Here is a 19,227-nt window from a genome sequence, read left to right as displayed (position 1 = left end):
TTATTTGTTGTGCACGTTTTCTTTTTTTTTTTCCAATTCCATGAAATACAGAATCTCTTACAATAAGCTAACTAGAGGAATTAACGTCACCTTCATTTACTAACAGAAAGTGACAAACACTCGTGAAGCATCTTCAAATCATAATTTGTCTTCATGTTCCAACTAAGGAGGTGTGAGAAGACTTGGACCACCCTCTCAGAATACCATTTTCTGCAGTTACCAACCAAAACCTGAGCAGAGCACTAGAACTTGGAGAGGAGTTGCTGAACGCATCTTAGTGAGAGGAATCACTGCTGAAGTGAATCAAGGCAGTTCCTACCCTTACTGAGTTAAGGCATTTAATCCTCAATCACTCCAATCCTCCATTTCTGTTCCCACTGAGCTGGTAGGAATGCTAAATCTTCAGACCCCTTTGCAGGCTGCAGGGAGTCTTATTGCTGGCTAATGCCCATTATCAGTTAGTTTCTTGTACCACAGAAAAAAGTTACCTTTTTTCATTCAGTAATTTTATTTGCAAGAATATTTTGTTTGAAGGTCAGGCTTGTTAATATATACTACACTACAAGATGTGCAAGAGGGGTGTCAAGCCTAGTGTACAAAAACAAGGACAGACTGAAGCAAATGACTTATACAAAGCAATACACAAATCCAGTGCCAGGGCAGGATTAGCATTCTACATTTCCTGGTTGTAAAGGTTCATGATCAACCCTGTAAATCATCCTGCCTTGCAGACTACGGCTCTCTCTCTGTTGCAGAACCCCAGGCAAGACAGCTTGGCACCGTGTACCTTTTAACTCCCCGTGGCCGAGGCGACCGAGGCGGCCGATTACAACTCTCCAGGGCAGCGATGTCATCTGCACGATGCCGATGCACCATTCCCACAGCTTCTGCAGGCCGATTTTACGTGCAGACAACTTGCTCCTCCTTGACCTGGAGATTAGGGGGGAAAAAAAAACTTAGAGAACCAAGGACAACATTCAGATCTGTTACTGCTTCCCATTTATAGCAGTTTTTACAGTTCTGTGGAGTGCCTAACCAATGTTTTACTAGCAAGCAGAAAAATTACGTCTGCTTTCAGTACCAGCATTGCAATGGTATGTGAGAAGTGTCAATAAGCAGCATACCAGTTGTACTTGAAGGTAAGATCTGTAGGTGTAGGCAGCATTTGTAAAACAAATGTAATACAATAACTTTTCCCCTCTGCAGTTTATAAGTGCCAAATGAAATGTTATCAGTGTTAACATTATCGTGGTCACATCAGGAAATATGATTAGAACAGGAGGTGCAAGAAACAAATACAGCGAGGGATGCGAGTGAGGGTTAGCAACTATACACCTAGATTTAATGTAAAATTAAAGGTTTCTACCTGTTTGGTAAATCAATATTAACTATGCAGGTTTCCAACAGTTCACCATGAAGATCAGTGCAAGATGCCAGAAGCCAGCGCTGATCGTGAGACAAACAATATCCAACAAAAAGCACGTTGTATTTCTGGCTGGCCTCTCCAAATGTTTCTCCCAGCTCTGTCTGTTTGTCTTTGATGGGTGCCAATATGAAAGGAGGTGAGTATAGCTGGATTGGGCTGGGTCTCTGAAATAAAGTAAACACAATAATCAGCAGGCATATCACAAACTATTTCATGCAAGAAACATACAACACAGATTGTCAGTGAGTACAGAAAATTATGAATTTGAAACAATAGATAAATTCAAGGCATTCATGGTTAAAAGAGATACTAGAAAAAGTATCTCTTTGTGGGTGGATGTAGACAAATCATTTTTGCTAGTTAAAACTGATGTACTTCAAAATTCATCTAAAGATTTATTTTTATACAGAGAAACAAAGATATGAAACAGTTTCTGTGTAGGGTGCTATCAATTTCTGAAACAAGGAGTAGCTTAAGCCTGTACTTCTATGTATCCTTTTGCTAAAATTGATGGCATCTGCTCACTTCTTCGCATACTGACTGTAGAACAATGGACATCATGATCTAATGTAAGGTTCCAAGGACATAAAGCGGCGAAGGCAGAGCTCAGACTTCACGTACAGATTTCTATCTAGGCATTAGGGGTAACATAATTTCATGAACATCAACCATGATGTTTGAAATGCTTTACATCTCTCTTATCTCACAGTTTAATTTCAGAAATACTCTGGTCTTTGAAACGACTGAACATTGGCCTGCTAATTAATAAGATCCTCTATATGCATTATAGTGCTTATCTTTAAGAAACAAGCCACCCCCCAGTCCCTCAGAAAACCAACTTGTAGAAGATCGTAAGAAATCAAGGCCATTTAATACTATTAAATGATAAGCAGAGGCAAATTAGTATTGTAAAGAATATCATATGCAGTTCTGTTAAGTCTGATAGGAGCAAGTCATTAAATCTTTCTTTTTTTTTTTTTCTTCATAAAATCACAGAAGGCTGAGACTACAAGGGATGTCTGAACATCTTGTCCCACCCTCCTGCTCACAGCAGGGTCCATTACGTAAGGTCAGCCAGGACTTTATCCAGTCAGAGTGCCTGGGCAACCTTTTCCAGTGTTCAGTCAGCACTACAACATGGATTTTTTTCATTTTAACTGAATTTCCTGTATATCAATGTGTGCTCACTGCATCTTGTCCTATCACCAGATATCACTGAGAAGAGTCTGTCTCCATCTTTACTCTCTCCCATCAGGCTCCCATTAGAGCCCTCCTGGTTGGACCACTCCAGTTCTCAGCCTTTCCTCATGTCAAATGCTCCCGTCCCATAACCATCTTTGTGGCACTTTGCTGGATTTGCTTCAGACACAGTACTACAGGTGTGGTCTCACCAGTGTGAGAAGAGGGGAAAAACCACCTCCCTGGCTCAGCTGCCAGCACCTTTCCTAACGCAGCCCAGCGTGCTGTTGCCTTTCTTTGCTGCAAGGGCATATTGCTGGCTCATGTTCAACTTGTACAACAGAGCCTCCAGGTCTTCTGCAAAGTTGCTTTCCAGATGATGGGCCCCAAACCTGTCTTTGTAACACCTCTTCAAAGAAAGAACTATTGGCCTGGCAAGATATACACAATAATTTAGAAATAGGTTATTTTCCTAAATTTTCAGGCAAAGTTTGGCAGTCTGCGGTGCAGACTGATAGCAAACGCATGTAAAATAGAGAAAGCAGAAATCTAACGTAATTATGCTAAATGCGAGCAGCTGCTCATGAAAACATTTACAGCCCCTCACCCCCCAGTTTTTGTCTTTTGTCTCTTCAGGAATTTCAACACAAAATGCAAATTGCAAGTTAATCAGCTCACATGAAAAAAGGTTATGGTATTTTCATAGCTGTACTGTGAAATGAAAAAAAAAATCTGCAAGCAGATTTCTGCTTACGTCACTATAGGGATGGTCATTAAAGGGAGGAAGATGCTTGCAGGGGTCTTGAAATTTTATTGTTCTTCCCCTTATACCTAGCTTCCCTGAAGTTTAACCATTCTCACTTGCTGCAAAATTCATCCTGTGGAAAAGATATCCTTCTGCGGGAAGGACGAGGACAGAATGCAGAGAAGATATGCCAGGGGTGATGCTGCTTGTAGACATTTTCTGCGAGAGCTTCTGCTTTTATATGAGTAGTGTAACATACCGGTATTTTGGTTTTATGATTATTTTGAAACTAGGCTTTTATAAACCCTAACAAGCAGATCTTGATCCCAAGGTAAATGTTTAAGTGTTTAGTTGATTCATTAAATTAAATAAATCAGTCATCGTTATCTTTGAAAGAATGAAAAATATTCACAGAAAGTAGGATGGATTATTCTTCTTTTGAAATCCCTGAAATTCCAGAAAGAGGGCTTGAATACTTACAGTTTAAAAAAATCAGATGAAAGATAAGCCCACTGAAGTAGGGGGATTTCTCCATTACCTCAGGGAATTAGTAGAACATACATAATTATGCACAGCAACCTATTTCATATATATGCATATATATGTATATAGTTCATATATATGCATATATACAAGTTAGACATAAACACTTTCTTGTAGGTCTACTATAGACAAATCTAAAATATCTCAGAATCCCAAATAACAACATACATTTTCTCTTTTTTCACTCTGAGCTTAAATTCGACCTTTTACTCTTATTCAAAACCATAAGCTTGACGTGTTTTGAAAGCAAGTAATCCGGCGTTTTTCTACTACTTTCTGTTCAGTATTATCTTACCTTTTCCCTTTATATTATCTTTGTTTTCTGTACCTTGAAATAATCTTGAAAGAATACTCCTAAAAGTGCTTTCCTTACTTTTTATTTTATGTTTATTTTCTTGACACTGATACTAACCTCTGGATTTTTGAGGGTCATCTCAATGCTGGCAGCTGGCCCAAAGCCTGTGAGAGACTTGATGTGAATCTGCGTGGGCAGTGGCCTTCTGCATTGGCAGTACACTGAAAATGCCAAAGACTTCAAGTGCTGAATGTAGAAAACCTGTTCATCCTTCATTGTCTGCAGCATGTACTGGCAAGGCACAATCTATATAATTCACATAAACAACAAAACATGATTGAACATCTTCAAAGAGCTGTTCATTAATACCAACCCAGATTCACACATTCATTAGTCATTTAACATCCATGACACTTTGTATGTTGTATTCAATTATTTTCATTACAGTATCTGTAGTTTCCCATCAGGGCTGCTGCCCTTTTGCATGAATGGCTGCACTATTTGCTGACTACAGTCTGCGATACAAAAGTGCTGATTCCATTATCACAATATTTAAGGTTAAAAAGTCTCTGAGATAGCTAAGACTTCTATAGTCCAATGTAAACGGAAAAGTCTTCTAACAGGGGCAACTGAATGGTACTCAAAATTCAGGCTGTAATAGATGACAAGCAGATCTTACTAGAAATTCTAAACAAACTTTACTTTCTATGATTTAAATATCATGGAATGAAAAACTATATCAACTACACCCACACAAAAAAAGTCCAAAATCAAAAACCCATAGTCAATCACCTTTAATTAAAAAATAAAATAAAATTCTGATCAACCTCTTCATTTCCAGGCTGTCTTTACTAAAACCTTGATATTCTGAATTTTGTGTTTCAGCAGGTTTGTTTCCACAGTCTGTGGTTAGAATCAAGATTTTCTTGCTGTTCATATAGGAATCAGCACTACAGTGATGATCTTACCTACTGTAGAGAGCAGAATTAAGATATTGCAATGTTTTTTGTGGTTTGAGAGTCTTGCTTCTCCTTTCCAATGTAGTAAACAGTGGAACCTCAGCAAACTTACGCTGCTGCTCAGTTTTATTTGTTTGAGAAAACAATGTGAAGCAAAATTCTTAAATGTACGTGTTCAACCAGCAAGAAGCATAACCATAATAAGGTTTGCCTATAACACTGAGGATTGGTGGCTAGGACCCACCTGCACAGTAAGAACATGAAGGAAAAATGGAATAACATTCCTTCAGAAGTAAACAAGGCATAACAAAAATAATCTTTTCAATTCAAATCCTCTTTAAAATCAGAATAAAATCCTCGTAAACTCATTTTTAACGTACTGCTGAGAAGCACAATGTCCTACACATGGCTGTGGAAACACGGCTTTTCTTTTGAACAGTGAGATCACTGGAGCAGAAACCGTCAATCCAAACTACTTATGCTGTATCTAACCCAAGAAGATTCTTTTTAAAAATATTTTAAGTAGTAAAAGCAAAACAAAACTTAAGTATCACACAACTTTTATTATTCTGTATTTCTTGCTTGAACCATTGGAATTTCGGTTTGATATTCTAGTTAAGATAATTTCTTTAGCCGAGAATTTCAGGACCTGGGCTCTTCTATTCTACATATCAATCTGTAAACGTAATTTGTTTTGGTTTATTTTGAAATAAATGTAGATCTGTATAGACTGTGTACAGCTGTGAGAATATTGTGCTGGTAACTACATCCCTTAGTGAAAATTGTCTACTATTTTGACTTAGACTTGCAAAATGCCACATATTTTGAGAAGTGAACAGTAAGCACCCAGAAAATAACAGCACTTATCAAAAATTCGTAAGCCCATTCATTAGTCATCTTACATAAAGATACAATTTCAGCATACAGTTTGTGTGTTCTTGTTTTTCAGACATGGTGATGTCATTGGCTGTCAATTATTTTAGTATCTTCAGTTCTGAATCAAGTAAATTGCCTGCAGACTACCGCAATTTGCAATTGTGAAACTGCTTTTCAGTTCATCCCCAAACCTAAAGTATTTTGGTGACAGTTTCCACATCACTTCAGGGAACGGTAAAATGGCAACTAAGCAAAAGGTCAAGACTACCAAAAACGACAACTGCTTTCCAAGACCAATTTGATACACTTGAAATAGCTTCTAATTCATCTTTTAATTAAAATATATTTAAGCCAAGCTGAGCGCACAAGAATAAGGCATTCAGAAATCATTCACATGTTGCTTCTTGCATGTGCTGCATACACACATGCATAGGTTGTAATCTCTGGCTTCCCATTCTTCCCCCTAGTTATTTAATAGGTTGGGTTGCTGTGAAAGAGGCATAGCCAAATGCAGGCAAGTCTGGGCTATAGGCCAAGCTCTGTTTCAGACTACACAAATTCAATACTTAAGTAATTCCATAGTAAGTAATTATTATTATTATTATATGCCAAGATACATGGTAAGTTATTTTTAAGAAGCAGATAATAACAATACACTAGTTAAATTATGCATTAAATGTCTGGTTTCACATACCTCTTCTGGATTAAACAGTATAATTCAGAGAGAATATAGAAAGCAAACAACTCAACATATAACGTAATCAAAGGAGAAACTGGACACTTTCTGCTTGGCATTGGCAACCCAAATAGCAAGTTAAATCCTTCTTCAGAAAGCATCTAGCATATGCGATTGCTAGACCCATGCAACAGATTTGTTGTAAGGATACTGTAGCTGCTTTAAATTAATCTCTTAATTAAAATAAAAACATTTATATATATATAGCCACGTGCTTTCAACAATGTAATTGTAACTGCTTTCTAGAGTTTATGTATCATCTTGCATTTTGTCTCCTTCAGTATAGCTCACATATACAAAGCATGCTGTGACAGAATGACTCTCCAGTGTGAAGATGCAAAGTGAGGTAGAGTTACCTGGAGAATGAAAGAATTCCTCATATTCTCAGGCAAGTTATCCAACATTTCTGTGTAGCATCTCATCAAACTCAACAGCCAGAAGTTGGTTGAGGCAGATTCTTCATCTGCGGTGTAGGTAAAAGGATCCACCATGTAGATGACAACTGCTGGAGGATAGGCATTGCTGTCCGCAGACTCTGGTTCAGTGGGAATCCCTATTCTCTCCCTCTCTGTAACACTGGAGACATGCATGTTGTTAAATTCAAAGGCAAATTACAGTTGTTAATTATTGGTTTTGCTCTGAAAGGGAGAGATTCTGAAGCAGGGGAGTAGCAACTTACGTTCAGAAACAAAACTAAAAAGCACAAGAACAGTGATTAAGTAGGGATGACTTTTATTCAGAGCACTACTTAATCCAAAATACCTGCTAGAAATGATGCATTGAAGACACTGTAAAGTCTGCATTAAATGAGATTATAGTAATCAGAATAGTGTAGATCTAAGCAGTATGGAAAAGCTGACAAATGCTAGGTCTATGAGCTTTCTTCTGATGTTTGCACATGCCTGGTTTTGGTGCTGCTGTTTATGGTTTTCTTTTGGGAGAGGTGGGAGGGAAGAGGGAGAGAAGGAACTGAGAACTGAGGAAAAGTGCCAAAGTAATATTCATGGAGACTGAAGTCCTCTGATTAGTTACAGAAAAGGTTCCCTTAGTAGTGGGAAGAGCAGCTAAACATTTTATTTTTTTTTTTAATCTTGGTAAAATATTCCTCTATGCCTCAACAGTGAATGGGAGGCTCAACATCTGTAAGCGATAAAAAGCAGCTCAGACTCACTTTGTCAGAAACCACAGTGCAATTGATAAAGAGGTATTTTGCATAGATCCAGTGAACAGATGCCTTAAGAATAACCTGAACCAGTACAGGATGTGGGCTTTTCACTTAAGATACAGGAACTTCATAACATACATCATGACTAATAGCAATATGCATTATTATGAAAGTAATGAAAAGTAATGAAAAACATGTTCGCTCAGGAAGTTACTTACATAAAATATTAAAAAATATTTTCCTAATTTTAATGTTTGATGGATTATTATAATGAGGTCTTTAAAAATGTTTTGCTGCTAAAATTTATTTTAAAGTAACAGGAATATAATCCTGTTTTCTGACCTTGCAATATATCTCTGCACAAAGCAACACTTGTAATACAAGTCAAAAAAAAAAAATCCACGGCTCTTATTTTGTATCTGTTAATAATACTGGCACGATGGAGTTGCCTGTGTAAGAGGCATTCAGTGCCACATGAGATATACTGCAGTACCTGACGTGAGATGGAGCTAGCAGATATGGCACAGAACCTGAGACACCTTGTGGTTTTCTTGTACTGCAAATGCAGGCCAGGTGGGGTACCCTAAGGCACCTCAAACAGCATGACAACACCCATGTTCATGTGGTTGTATCAAGCTTTGTTTCTTATAATGAAAAGGGGAGATCAGTTTTTTCCAACTCTTGTCAGTAACGACTACAAATGAATAAAAAGGGGCCTCGTTCCGTTTATACCTGGACAGTAGTACTGCACACATCAGAGGGTCCTTTCATTTCAAGGATTTACATAAAGCTTAAAGATTATGAGTTGTATGAAAGCAGAACAATGGATTTATTTAGTACTCCAAGTAATTTGAACACTTAAGTAACTTACCCTTCCTGCCCTTCTTGTTGCTGTTGTGGTATGTTTTGACCAGATTCTGCGTCTCCTCCAGGACCTGTGCTTCCTTGTGAACGGTCTGCTGTATTTCCCCCGGCGCTGGCGTTTTGCCCTGAACCAATGTTCCCACTAAACCCTGGAGTAGAGGTAGTGGTCATCTGGTTAACGCTGGGTGTTGCAGAAGATGCTGACAGCTGTGGCACAGAGGATCCAGAGGATGAACTGCTTCCTGCAGGAAGGCTCGTAGTCCCACCATTGGGAGTGGAGTTAAAAGAACTGCCTGTTGGTGCTGCCCCAGAAGCGGAAAGACATGTTGAATTCGAGGGTGCAGGTCCAGTGTTCCCAGGTATTGTCTGCGTCTGGCTTGCTGGGGTTTGATACTTCGGTGGTAGCAATAGGCTGCTGTCAAGCTGCAGAGTGGCTAAGTAAGGTGCTGAAATGGCATGTAAAAAGGAAAGGAGATTAATGACAGTCTTTCACATCAAAGTGAACTGGATTAACCATAAAGTCATACAATACTTTCTGTGCTTTTAGAATATTCTAAGACTGTACAAATGCTAAGTGAATATAATCTCCATTACAAATATTTACTTTGGAGTTCATTCGTCGGGGTTTCAGTTGTAACCGATATGAATCAGATGTCTTCAAAAACAGGACTGACTTTGTGGAGCTTTGTGAATCAGAGTTGGTTCCGACACATCATTACCTCTGGTTAGATTGTGTTGGGATAACACCTTTATACAGTGTTTGGCTTTGCAGTCTGTTACAGGTTATCTTAATCAGACTGAAAATCTCAGTCCTTTTTACTTGAGCTAAATAACGGCAAACTTTAATGTAGTTATTTCTATTCCTGAGCATCAGAAAAACAGATACCACAGTGATCATTTAAAAATAATTAATGAATAACAATAAATGAATTCCTCAATTGGCGGTGCATATGCTACGCCTGTAAGCCTTAAGGATTTATGTTAAGTAGTGTTGTAATAATTCCTCCCTCACAGTTATATGGTAAATTAAAACTAAAAGCAGACTGGATGTGGTAACAGAATCATTTGAGATAAGTAAGTCCTATCTATCATCAGACTTTCCTCAAAGGATTGTGTGAGCATTCAGCAGACTGTAGAACTGCCCAGCTATTTCTCATCTCCATACACTTTCCTAAGCTTTTCTCCAGTACCAAATGACCATTCCACACAGCACGCAGACTCAAGAACAGTCAGTCCTTTTTCAGAACTAACGCAGTAAGTGCTTTTCAAGAAACTACTTACAAGTTCCTACATATTTTTAAACAAAAAGTAGTTTGCATGCTTCAGCTCAATTAGAGATTTACATGGCTTGTTTTCTGTGACCACTGCCTGCCTTGCTGACCAGCACTATCTCAGCAAATGTATTTCCAGTGACATTTTGGATGGTTCTGGGTCTTGTGCTAATCCAAGCTGTGTATGCCATGCACTTTAGGTTGCTTCTGGATCCCTTCTGAAAAGGAACAAGCATAGCTCTCCCAAGATGAATCTCCAACATGACCACCAGACTGATAAAGAACAACAAAACTTTCTAAAATATGCAAATATAACATGGAAGTGATCAAGAAATGATTAAGTGTTACCATACTTTTTATTCTTTATTTCTAAGCAGATCTTAATCTGTATCTTAACAGAAACTCCTCTGCTCCCACCTGCTGCAAATAACATCTAAAATACCTACAGAAAACAACAAAAAAAAAAGCCTTGCTAGCACCCTGGTAGACTTACCTAGGTGATGCCGGCAAACTTGCGCATAAAGTTTGAGTCTGGAATGATTGTCACACTCCTCAGTGCCCCAAGGCTGGTTAAACCATTCGCTCACGAGCTCATCCGTTAGCTTTTGTGCCACAGTCTTTCCCACCCGCATAATCCCATCACGTAACACTTTGCAGATTGGTTTGTGCTGGCCAAGTCTACACATCTGGTGAGGAAAGAAGAAATGCTTGTAACTAGATGGAAAGTACCTGAAGAAGTTACGCAGCCTAAACCCTTCATGACCACCATACATCTGGTGACCTCTTAATAAATAGAAAAACAAAAGGCTAGGTTTATCTCACGTATTGAATTGCACTTAGAGCAAAACTGAAGTCACAAAATACTCTTATACATTCAGTAGTACACAATGAGCACTGTTTAAAAACAAAGAAAAAAAGGTTTTATCTCCAGCATAAGCAAGTTTCTTTAATTGCTCTGTAGGTTTGGTTGGGTGCTAGGTTGCACCTGTATCAATACTCATATTGCATTCCCTGTATAGTTTATCCGCTATAGCTGCTTATAGTTTGTTCATCTGTGTGATGTTTGAGGAACATCTCATGTGGTTATTCCCCATATGACCTTATTCAGACAAGCTAAGAAAAAAACACCAAATGCTTTGCTTTGGCTTTACTGAAACATTAACCAGCACTGCATATGGCCGTATTCCAGGATTAAATTTTGTCTTTCATAGGAAACAGACTAGTCAAGATCCTAACAGTATAAGCTCAGCAAGATATCATTCTTGGCTCTGAAAGTGTAGAAAGTTCTCAAAACAGAAGAAATCCTTATACAAGCAACTGTTACTTTAAAAACCATGGATGTCTCTCAATGAACATGCAGTAAAGCAGAAATGACACATAAAGAAGAAATAATTCAGTGGGGTTCCTCTTTCCAACCTCGTATACAGCACTCAAGTCCCTGAAGAAAGTTTTGGCTCCATCGAGCAAGGCCTCATTTTCTGGACACACCACAATGTAGGCGACATCCCGATGGCCCCCATATGGGTCTAGCAACAGCCTCTCCCAGAATGGCAAGGAGAATGGAGAGATTGTCAGGAAGTCCTTGTCATATCCCACCAGTAAAGTTGGGATTGGAAGAGGCTCAGGAGATTCCTCAGAACCTTTAAAGAGAAGAAAAAGAGAAAGAAAAGATGATGTTAAACATAGCTGGTTTAACTGCAGTGGGCTCGCTGATGTAACAGGAGGTTGGTGGTCTGACAGAAATATTGGAAATCACCAATCCCTTGCTGTGCTGAGTTTCCTGGAAGTTTTACCACAATATAGGAACATATACAGAGACTGTATCATGCCTGATAAACCACATCCTTCCACAGACTTTTTCATGGAAAAAAAACCTACCTTTAATTAAGGAGAAGACAGATTTACATTGCATATCAGAAATGTCAAGAAACAAGTTCAGCCAACTGAAGCATCACTACAGCTTTCCTAGAAAGCTGCAATAAAACATGTTTCAGTGTATTGTAAATAAATCCATTGCCCTCCCTGAGGCTTACTCTCACAGATTTAGGAAGAAGAGGTTTTACTTTGTCATAACCATAACCACAACCACATCTCATGAGTGCCTATTCAACCAAAAGCAGTAACATGAATAAAATAAAATCTGATTCTATGGTTCATCTACCTCCAGATGGGGGTGCACAATTACTGAATAAAATGGTTAGCCAAAATTTAGATTTCTAAGGCACATGATAATAACCAAAGTTATCCTAATTCAAAAAAATGCCACTCTCCTCTCCGTACCAGCGCACTTGCTGTCACAGCTGAGAGGATTACCATCAAGTTTAATGTGCTATCTCCCAGCCACTGCTCATTAGAAGAATGCTGCTGAAATATTCAAATAAAAATATGCTGCTAGTTTCTGCCAAGTATTATACAACTTTATTGAAAAGCCGACATTCAGTAAAAATCACTGAATCTGTATCAAAGGCTGCTTACTATAGAGGTAGCTTTGGTTTTACTCTCTGGTAACAGTTGGCAGGTCCTAACTAACTTAAATTTACAAATGCTGGATAAAAGTTTAGATTAGAAACACTTCTCGTGAAGCACAACAGCTTTAGACAGGAACTGTTGTTAGCCTAATTGTCCTAGCCTTGAAACAAAGTAGCAATATATCAAATACTAGCAGGAGAAAAAACACCGCAGAACCTTGGAAAAAAACACGACTACATCACCTAAGACTGAAATAAACTGCAAGCAAGAAATACATATTTAAAGGTAAGTCATGCACACACAGAATCTATTTTGTAATGTGTATTTTTGAGAAGTATGGCTTATAACCAGGAGGTGCTTGAACTGAAACGGAACTGAACATTAAGACTATGGGAAAGCTCATGAGCAGCACAGCTCTGTGGGGTAGTATATGCATTTTTGTATTTAGAGTGTTAGCTCACAAAGCCACTCTTCCCCATTATGACTTGGTACCATTTTAACAGCTTCCCCTCTTCACGTTATGCATATAAAGTGCAAGCCAAAGAAGAGATTCATCTTTATGCTCACCCAGCAATTCTGCACTCTAAGCATTCATCATCTGGGAGGGTAAAACTTCCACTGTAGTACTGAAGTGTGTACTTCAGAGGCCATTTAAGACCATGAAAGTTATCTGAAGAGCCCGACTGTAATGATGTATTTCCAGAAGAAAGCACGCATTTCTAGAAAACTATACTTTCATTTTAACTGTATGTAACATAATACACATACCATAGGTTCCTCGTCCTGCCATCTTATGGAACTGCTGCCAGGTGAGTGGTCCCTGCACATGCTGGATGTTCTCCCAGGTCCGTCCTGTTCGCTTCTTCTGGATAGCATCCTGGAGAAAGGGCTGCAGCGACAGCAGCATGCGCACCACATCCTGGGAGGAGAGCATGCTGATGTCCAACACTGCAAGACAAAGGAGCACCCGTCATTTTCAGCGAGGAACAGGAGTTGAATAACTCTAATTAGCTCAACGGAATTTGGTGTGGTACTTGATGAAACCAACAATGAAATAAAGCTGTCATCATAGTCCTTTTCACATACCTTTCAATGTTACCATTGCCCAGCTCAGCTCATCTTCAGCATATAAACACATAGTATTTGAGTACAAAATCACTTTTCTGTTTCGAGTAACACATTCATACAGTGCAGTTCTTTTCTGATGACTACACCCTTCTCCAAAAAAGGGCCATAATTCTGCCCTCCCCCCCAGTACTGGACGCTGCTTTCCATCTGTGATTCAGATTTGTTAAAAGATAAATTCTGAGTAAATTTAGACCACTAAATCTAAATGCTAAGGACAACTGGACTACTGTTATTTTCTGTGTAACTCATAATGCTTACAAAAACTTACTTTACTTCTGGAATGTTTTAATGCATTTATTTCCTGCATAAAGATTAATTAAATCATGATTGCCAAGTTTCAAACAAAGTCATAAAGGTCACAAAATTTAAAGAAAAAAACTTGTTCTGATCCCTACCATTGCTGTGAGGCCAAGAATGCACAGTGGCACTTCTTACTAGGGCTTCATCCACTTTTCCACCAGTGGGGTTATCGACATACTGCCTGCCTTGCTCAAGGGCGTTGAAGCATTCTATCCAGGAATCGTTGCTGTCTGCCTGCAGTCTGTCATAGCTCCAGTTCATACACGGGAGTGTCTGACGGTTATTGGAGGACATGTAATCCAAGCAGCTCAGAGATGTGAAAGGCTGTGTGTGCTGATTCTGGAGGAGCAGGAGGAGGCTCATTGGAGGTTCCTGGGTCCTTCTAGCTCCCTCTCCCATCTGAGAGATCAAGTTGCTCTGACATATCATCAGTCGTCTTTCTGCGGCTTGGCCGATGTCTGAGGTCTTGCCAAAAATATCCAACTCGTCCTCAATGAAGAGCCCAGAGTTGTAACCTAATTTGCGATTCATAATAGCACTGAAGCCACAGGTGCAACGGTACTGATCCTCATTAGATGAATCTGGGATGTACAATCCAACATCTGCACCTTTAATATTCATATTACAGGCGCATATACAACAACTGTCAAAGTTACGATCTTTGAAGATGTTCAGCACGGAGTCTGAGAGAATCAAGGTGACGTACAGGCTGTGTGCTTCGGGGATCGGCTGAACAGTGGCTGGCTCCACAGAATTAAGCGGTCGCGTCGTAGACGGGGTAGAAGCAGGTGAACCTTGATCTGTGCTGTCGTATTTTACAGATCCTTGACCGCTTGCAGTACCCCCACCTCTAGGAGTCCTTGGGGTCCTGGGAGTGCGTGGGGTAGGGACAGAGAAGCGGGGAGTTGCTGGTGATGGCAGAACTCCTGCTCCACTGTTGCTGGCCGGAGCAGTACTATTCAGTGTCACTGGTGTATTCATCTGAGGAGTGTTCATCTGAAGATAGTCTTGGTCAGCCAAACTCCCAACACTAGGCACATTGCTACAAGGAGTGTGAGAAAAACAGAGACAAATGCAACAAACTGGTTGGTTGTGAAGACTGAGCTCATGAGAACTATTTTTAAGTAGAGGGAGATGGTTAAAGCTGAAAGGATTCATTGTAACTGCAGTAAAGAAGGAACACCTTCAGACACGCTGCTCAGAACCTTTTACTTACGTCTCTTTCAACTAAAATTTTAATTCTCATCATGAACATAGTAGTTTCTTATCAGTATGATTAAAAGGGATCCTTTCAGGCACTTAACCCTCCTGAAGATTATTTCTATGGGATAAAATTCAAATTGTGAAAAAGTCTCTTTAAAAGACTCTAGGTAAATTAAGTTTTTAGGGTATTTGTAACTCTTTTATGAAACAGAGAAGGAAAATTACATTTTGTTATTCTTTTAAACACAATTACCTGTAAAAAATTATACTATACATCAGTGGAAAATTAAAATATTTCAGAGTCATAGAAATGTTACTTTATTTTAGAAATTATCTCTTTAAGTATCTTTCAGAAGTAAATGCAGCATGTGGCATTTATATAAGGTACTGCCAAATGGCGGTCTGCTATTGACGATAGCATTTTAGATGTTATAAATTCAAAAATACTCATTCATTTAGCATTACATCATCTGCAGCACAAAATGACAGGTACCCTAACAAACTTTTAATCCACTAAAGCTAAGAACCGTATTTTTGGGTTACCTCTTGTCCTCAGTGATTTTTATTACTCTATTTTTATCATTTGCTGCCAAACTCAAGTGACCAAACCAGATTTTGTATAATCCCGTGACATCCATCTTCCCTCTGGAATGACTCATTTTATCAAGAAACAGGTAATAGGGAGCCAACCAGAATAAAAAATCTTTACTTCGCTCTTTCCAAGTTGCTAATAAGTTGCTCATTTTTCTTGAAATGTCTTCATTACACATTAGGGCAAGGAAAAAGCGTTAAGAGCTCAATATGTCTCTTGATAAAGGAATGGATTTTTTTTTCCATGTCTGTTTTTACTGTGTATTTTGCGTGTTATATAAAATGAGTACTATTTTAATGCTTACATATTATTAGCAGCTTGAAAAGGGAAACAGTGAAGACCTTATTTCTTAGGATCGTTTTATTACCTTGAACTCATGTGTGTCCAACTCAAAGCAAGAGGAAAAAAACGAACAAAGGTTTGAAGGAATTCTGAACCTGAAGCATACTGAATGCCTCAGACTAACAAGAAAAGGTGACCTAGAAACCTTGATTGGCAATCACCGCTCTGTCGGAAGCCTGCGCTAATAATCTTCACTCTAATTGGATTATATTGAAAATGAAAGATTTTTTTTCCCCCAACAAATACTTGAAATTAATAAGCAGCCCAGGCCTGGTGAATCAGTTACTATTATGAAAAAAACTGAGAATTAGATTGCTCCCTAGGCACTATCAATGCTTTACAATTTCTTTTTTGCAATTCTTTTGAGAACACTGAAGGATCCTTTGGAGCTGGAAAGGGACTGATTTAAAGGAGTTATAGACTGATTTAAAGATACAGGCTACTTCCTCTAGAAGCTAGTGCAATGCAGAAAGAAGACTTTTATGCTTTAAAAAGCATACTACAGTATGCTTTTTAAGAGGATTTATGAACTTTATGGTGGAAATTCTTGATAGCTTTGAAGATGTCCAGCAAAGAACTTCTTCCATAAACATTGCTAATTTCTGAGAACTGAGTAAGGAAGGCTATCTTTAAAGTTTACTAACAGAGATGGCTTATAGGTCACAGCACTGATACTGGAAAGAGGTGTGGCATCTTTTCTTTCAATATTTAGAAAGAAGATGACAGCACACATCCAATCAGCATCTATCCCAGCAGCTTAGTACGTGACCCATTCAGACGAAACCACGGGAACTCAGAAGAGCTAACACTGGGTTCACAGAGAGCTGTCACAGGCTTACTCAAAATTTTAGGAGCCTGCAGAAGGCAAACTGGTATCGGGACCAGCTCTCATTGACTGACTGTAGCTCAAACTGAATATACAGGTACAAATAAGAGCGGAGCCTAGCTGTAGACCAGAGAACTCAGTGCTGAAATGGGAGGACAGAGACCTGAGAGGCTAAGTGCATTCATTTTATTCCCTAGCTCTTCTGTTTTTACGTTGAATTACAATATATTCCTGTATCAGAAATTGCAATTAATTCAAGTACCATTTGTTCCTGTTCTTTTAAAAGCACTAAGAGTGCAATGGAAACAATGTACTACATTTTCCAAAAACTGTTTTTAATTCAAACATTCCTACAATCAGAACTTCTCTGATCTGAGGCAGTGACAGATTTAAAAGGTTTAAAACACATTTGCAGACTATTTTATTGTTCTGGTGCTTAGCTAAATACCCTTTAATATATGCAAGAATTTTAATTAACTAGCCCTTTGAAGTGTGGGCATGACAAACTCTGTAATTTCCTGCAAGACTGTACTTACTTGTAGCCATCTCTAATGAAAGGGGCTGCAGGTGGCAAAGGAAGTTGTTCAATTTTAGGAGGAACAGCCCAAGAAGGCCTGAAAATGCAGGCATCTGGTATCTTCAGAGGTAGGAGGCACTGACTTGGCAGTATCTTCAGTGGAGCAAACATGGAGGAGCCCACAAAAGGTTGAAATGATGGAACTTTGTGCACATACGAAAAATCCTGTAACATCCAAGTGACATTATTTACAACACTGTGGTAAGATGGATTTTTATGTTTACATATTTAATTAAAACCTGTTGTACTGTTTGAACCCTCTATAACCTCATTTTTTTTTCCCCATAATTAAGGATATTTATTCATTCTACAAAACGTTCAAGAGCAGATCCTTCAAGGAAACTCAGCTGAGGCTCCTTGGTACGCTAAGATACCATACAGCTTTAACTAGCGGCAGTAGATTGACAATTAGACTACACTCATTAAGTCTGTCTGAAAAGCAAATGGTATACTGTGAAATATTCATACTCTGACTTAAAGCACCTAATTTAGGCACTTAAAAGGTTCATGTTCACAAGACTTCTGTACTGATAATGCAGAGGTTGAGTCACACTGTGAAGAAAACTTAGATGCCTTTAACTCAGCCTCTTTGAATAACCCCCACATTGGGGATGAATATAATCCAAATAATAACAGTGGACACTTTACACTAGCACCACTCCTAGAATTAAATATAAATAATATATTATTATAAAATCATTTATTATAATATAGCCAATACAATAAACATAATATTGAATATAAATTAAATCCAGTCAAACTGGACTTCCAATGGCTGTCATGGTTCGTTGCAGATAATGATTACAAGAACTTCAGCCAAGTTTCTAAAGCTATTCTGTGTTTCAGAAGAAAAGAACTGATTCTTTTGAGGCATTACTGCAAAGTAAAAATAATTATTAAAACACTAACAGCAATCTTTCTTAGAATTTCAGTATTTTATATCTTAATAGATCTTTCAGTATTTTTCCCTCACATCTTGTACAGCATTGAGAGATGAGAAATGCGTGGATTACTATCTTCAGCTGCTGAAAATTCAGCACAAGAAATCTACTTACATGTTCTCAAAATGATCAGCAATGGGTTTAGGTGCTTGTTTCCCCCACTGGTGTATATGAGCAGGTGTGACACACTTAAAAGCAGAGTAAACTGTGCTTGTTGGAAATGTTATCAGGCAGCAAATTAAAATGTATATTTTAATACTCCTAAAACTGTTGCAAGGGAGATTAAAGTGCCTTCAGTATCAATGACATCCTGAACTCTGTTCCCACTCACAAATTTTCAGCTCATCAAATCACAGTAAAGATTTTCTTACCAAGGCCAAATTATCCTACTGTTAGCAAATAGTTTACTTTGCAAATAGAAGAATTAAACAAAGCAAGGTCCGTGGCAAGGCAAGGCCTTACAAACCTTGTTAAAAACTTATTTCAAGCTTCTATAATGATATCCGAATTGATAGATGCACAAACTATGCAAAGAGAGTGGACAATTGTACATCAGCAAAGCCTTTAAGAAGATGCCTTTTCTCATCATGCCTTCAAGTTACCAAGCTAGGAGAGAAGGAAGAAGAGGTTTTGCAATAACACAGTAGACTTGCTAAGTGCCTGATTTTCCAGGTGGGTAACTCGTCAGAAGGGGGCCACTGCTAACTCACTTCCTTACACTTCTGCAAAGTTTCTCTTTCTCAACAGCACTGTTTGTTAGCTGGCAACTCCTGGATCTGACTAGACACAA

The 19,227-nt window shown here is 38.6% G+C and overlaps 1 protein-coding gene across 5 annotated transcripts in view; it reads right to left on the bottom strand.

Annotated features, from left to right (window-relative positions):
• The window catches only part of MED13L (mediator complex subunit 13L), a 191,721-nt gene that overhangs the window by 14,278 nt on the left and 158,216 nt on the right, over positions 1–19,227 (bottom strand). For all 5 annotated transcript variants that reach the window (XM_082774462.1, XM_082774463.1, XM_082774464.1 and 2 more), the window contains 10 exons: positions 17,456–17,661; positions 14,052–14,998; positions 13,297–13,476; positions 11,476–11,699; positions 10,553–10,745; positions 8,796–9,234; positions 7,116–7,335; positions 4,306–4,494; positions 1,367–1,590; positions 788–930 (listed from right to left, as the gene is read on the bottom strand). In XM_082774462.1, the coding sequence (XP_082630588.1) occupies positions 788–930; positions 1,367–1,590; positions 4,306–4,494; positions 7,116–7,335; positions 8,796–9,234; positions 10,553–10,745; positions 11,476–11,699; positions 13,297–13,476; positions 14,052–14,998; positions 17,456–17,661 (2,965 nt within the window). The remainder of the gene's footprint in view (positions 1–787; positions 931–1,366; positions 1,591–4,305; positions 4,495–7,115; positions 7,336–8,795; positions 9,235–10,552; positions 10,746–11,475; positions 11,700–13,296; positions 13,477–14,051; positions 14,999–17,455; positions 17,662–19,227) is intronic.

Source organism: Aythya marila (assembly GCF_965140915.1).
Source record: "Aythya marila genome assembly, chromosome: 17".
Taxonomy (NCBI): domain Eukaryota; kingdom Metazoa; phylum Chordata; class Aves; order Anseriformes; family Anatidae; genus Aythya; species Aythya marila.
Note: the sequence above shows the minus strand (reverse complement) of the source record. Positions and strands in the feature narration are given on the sequence as shown.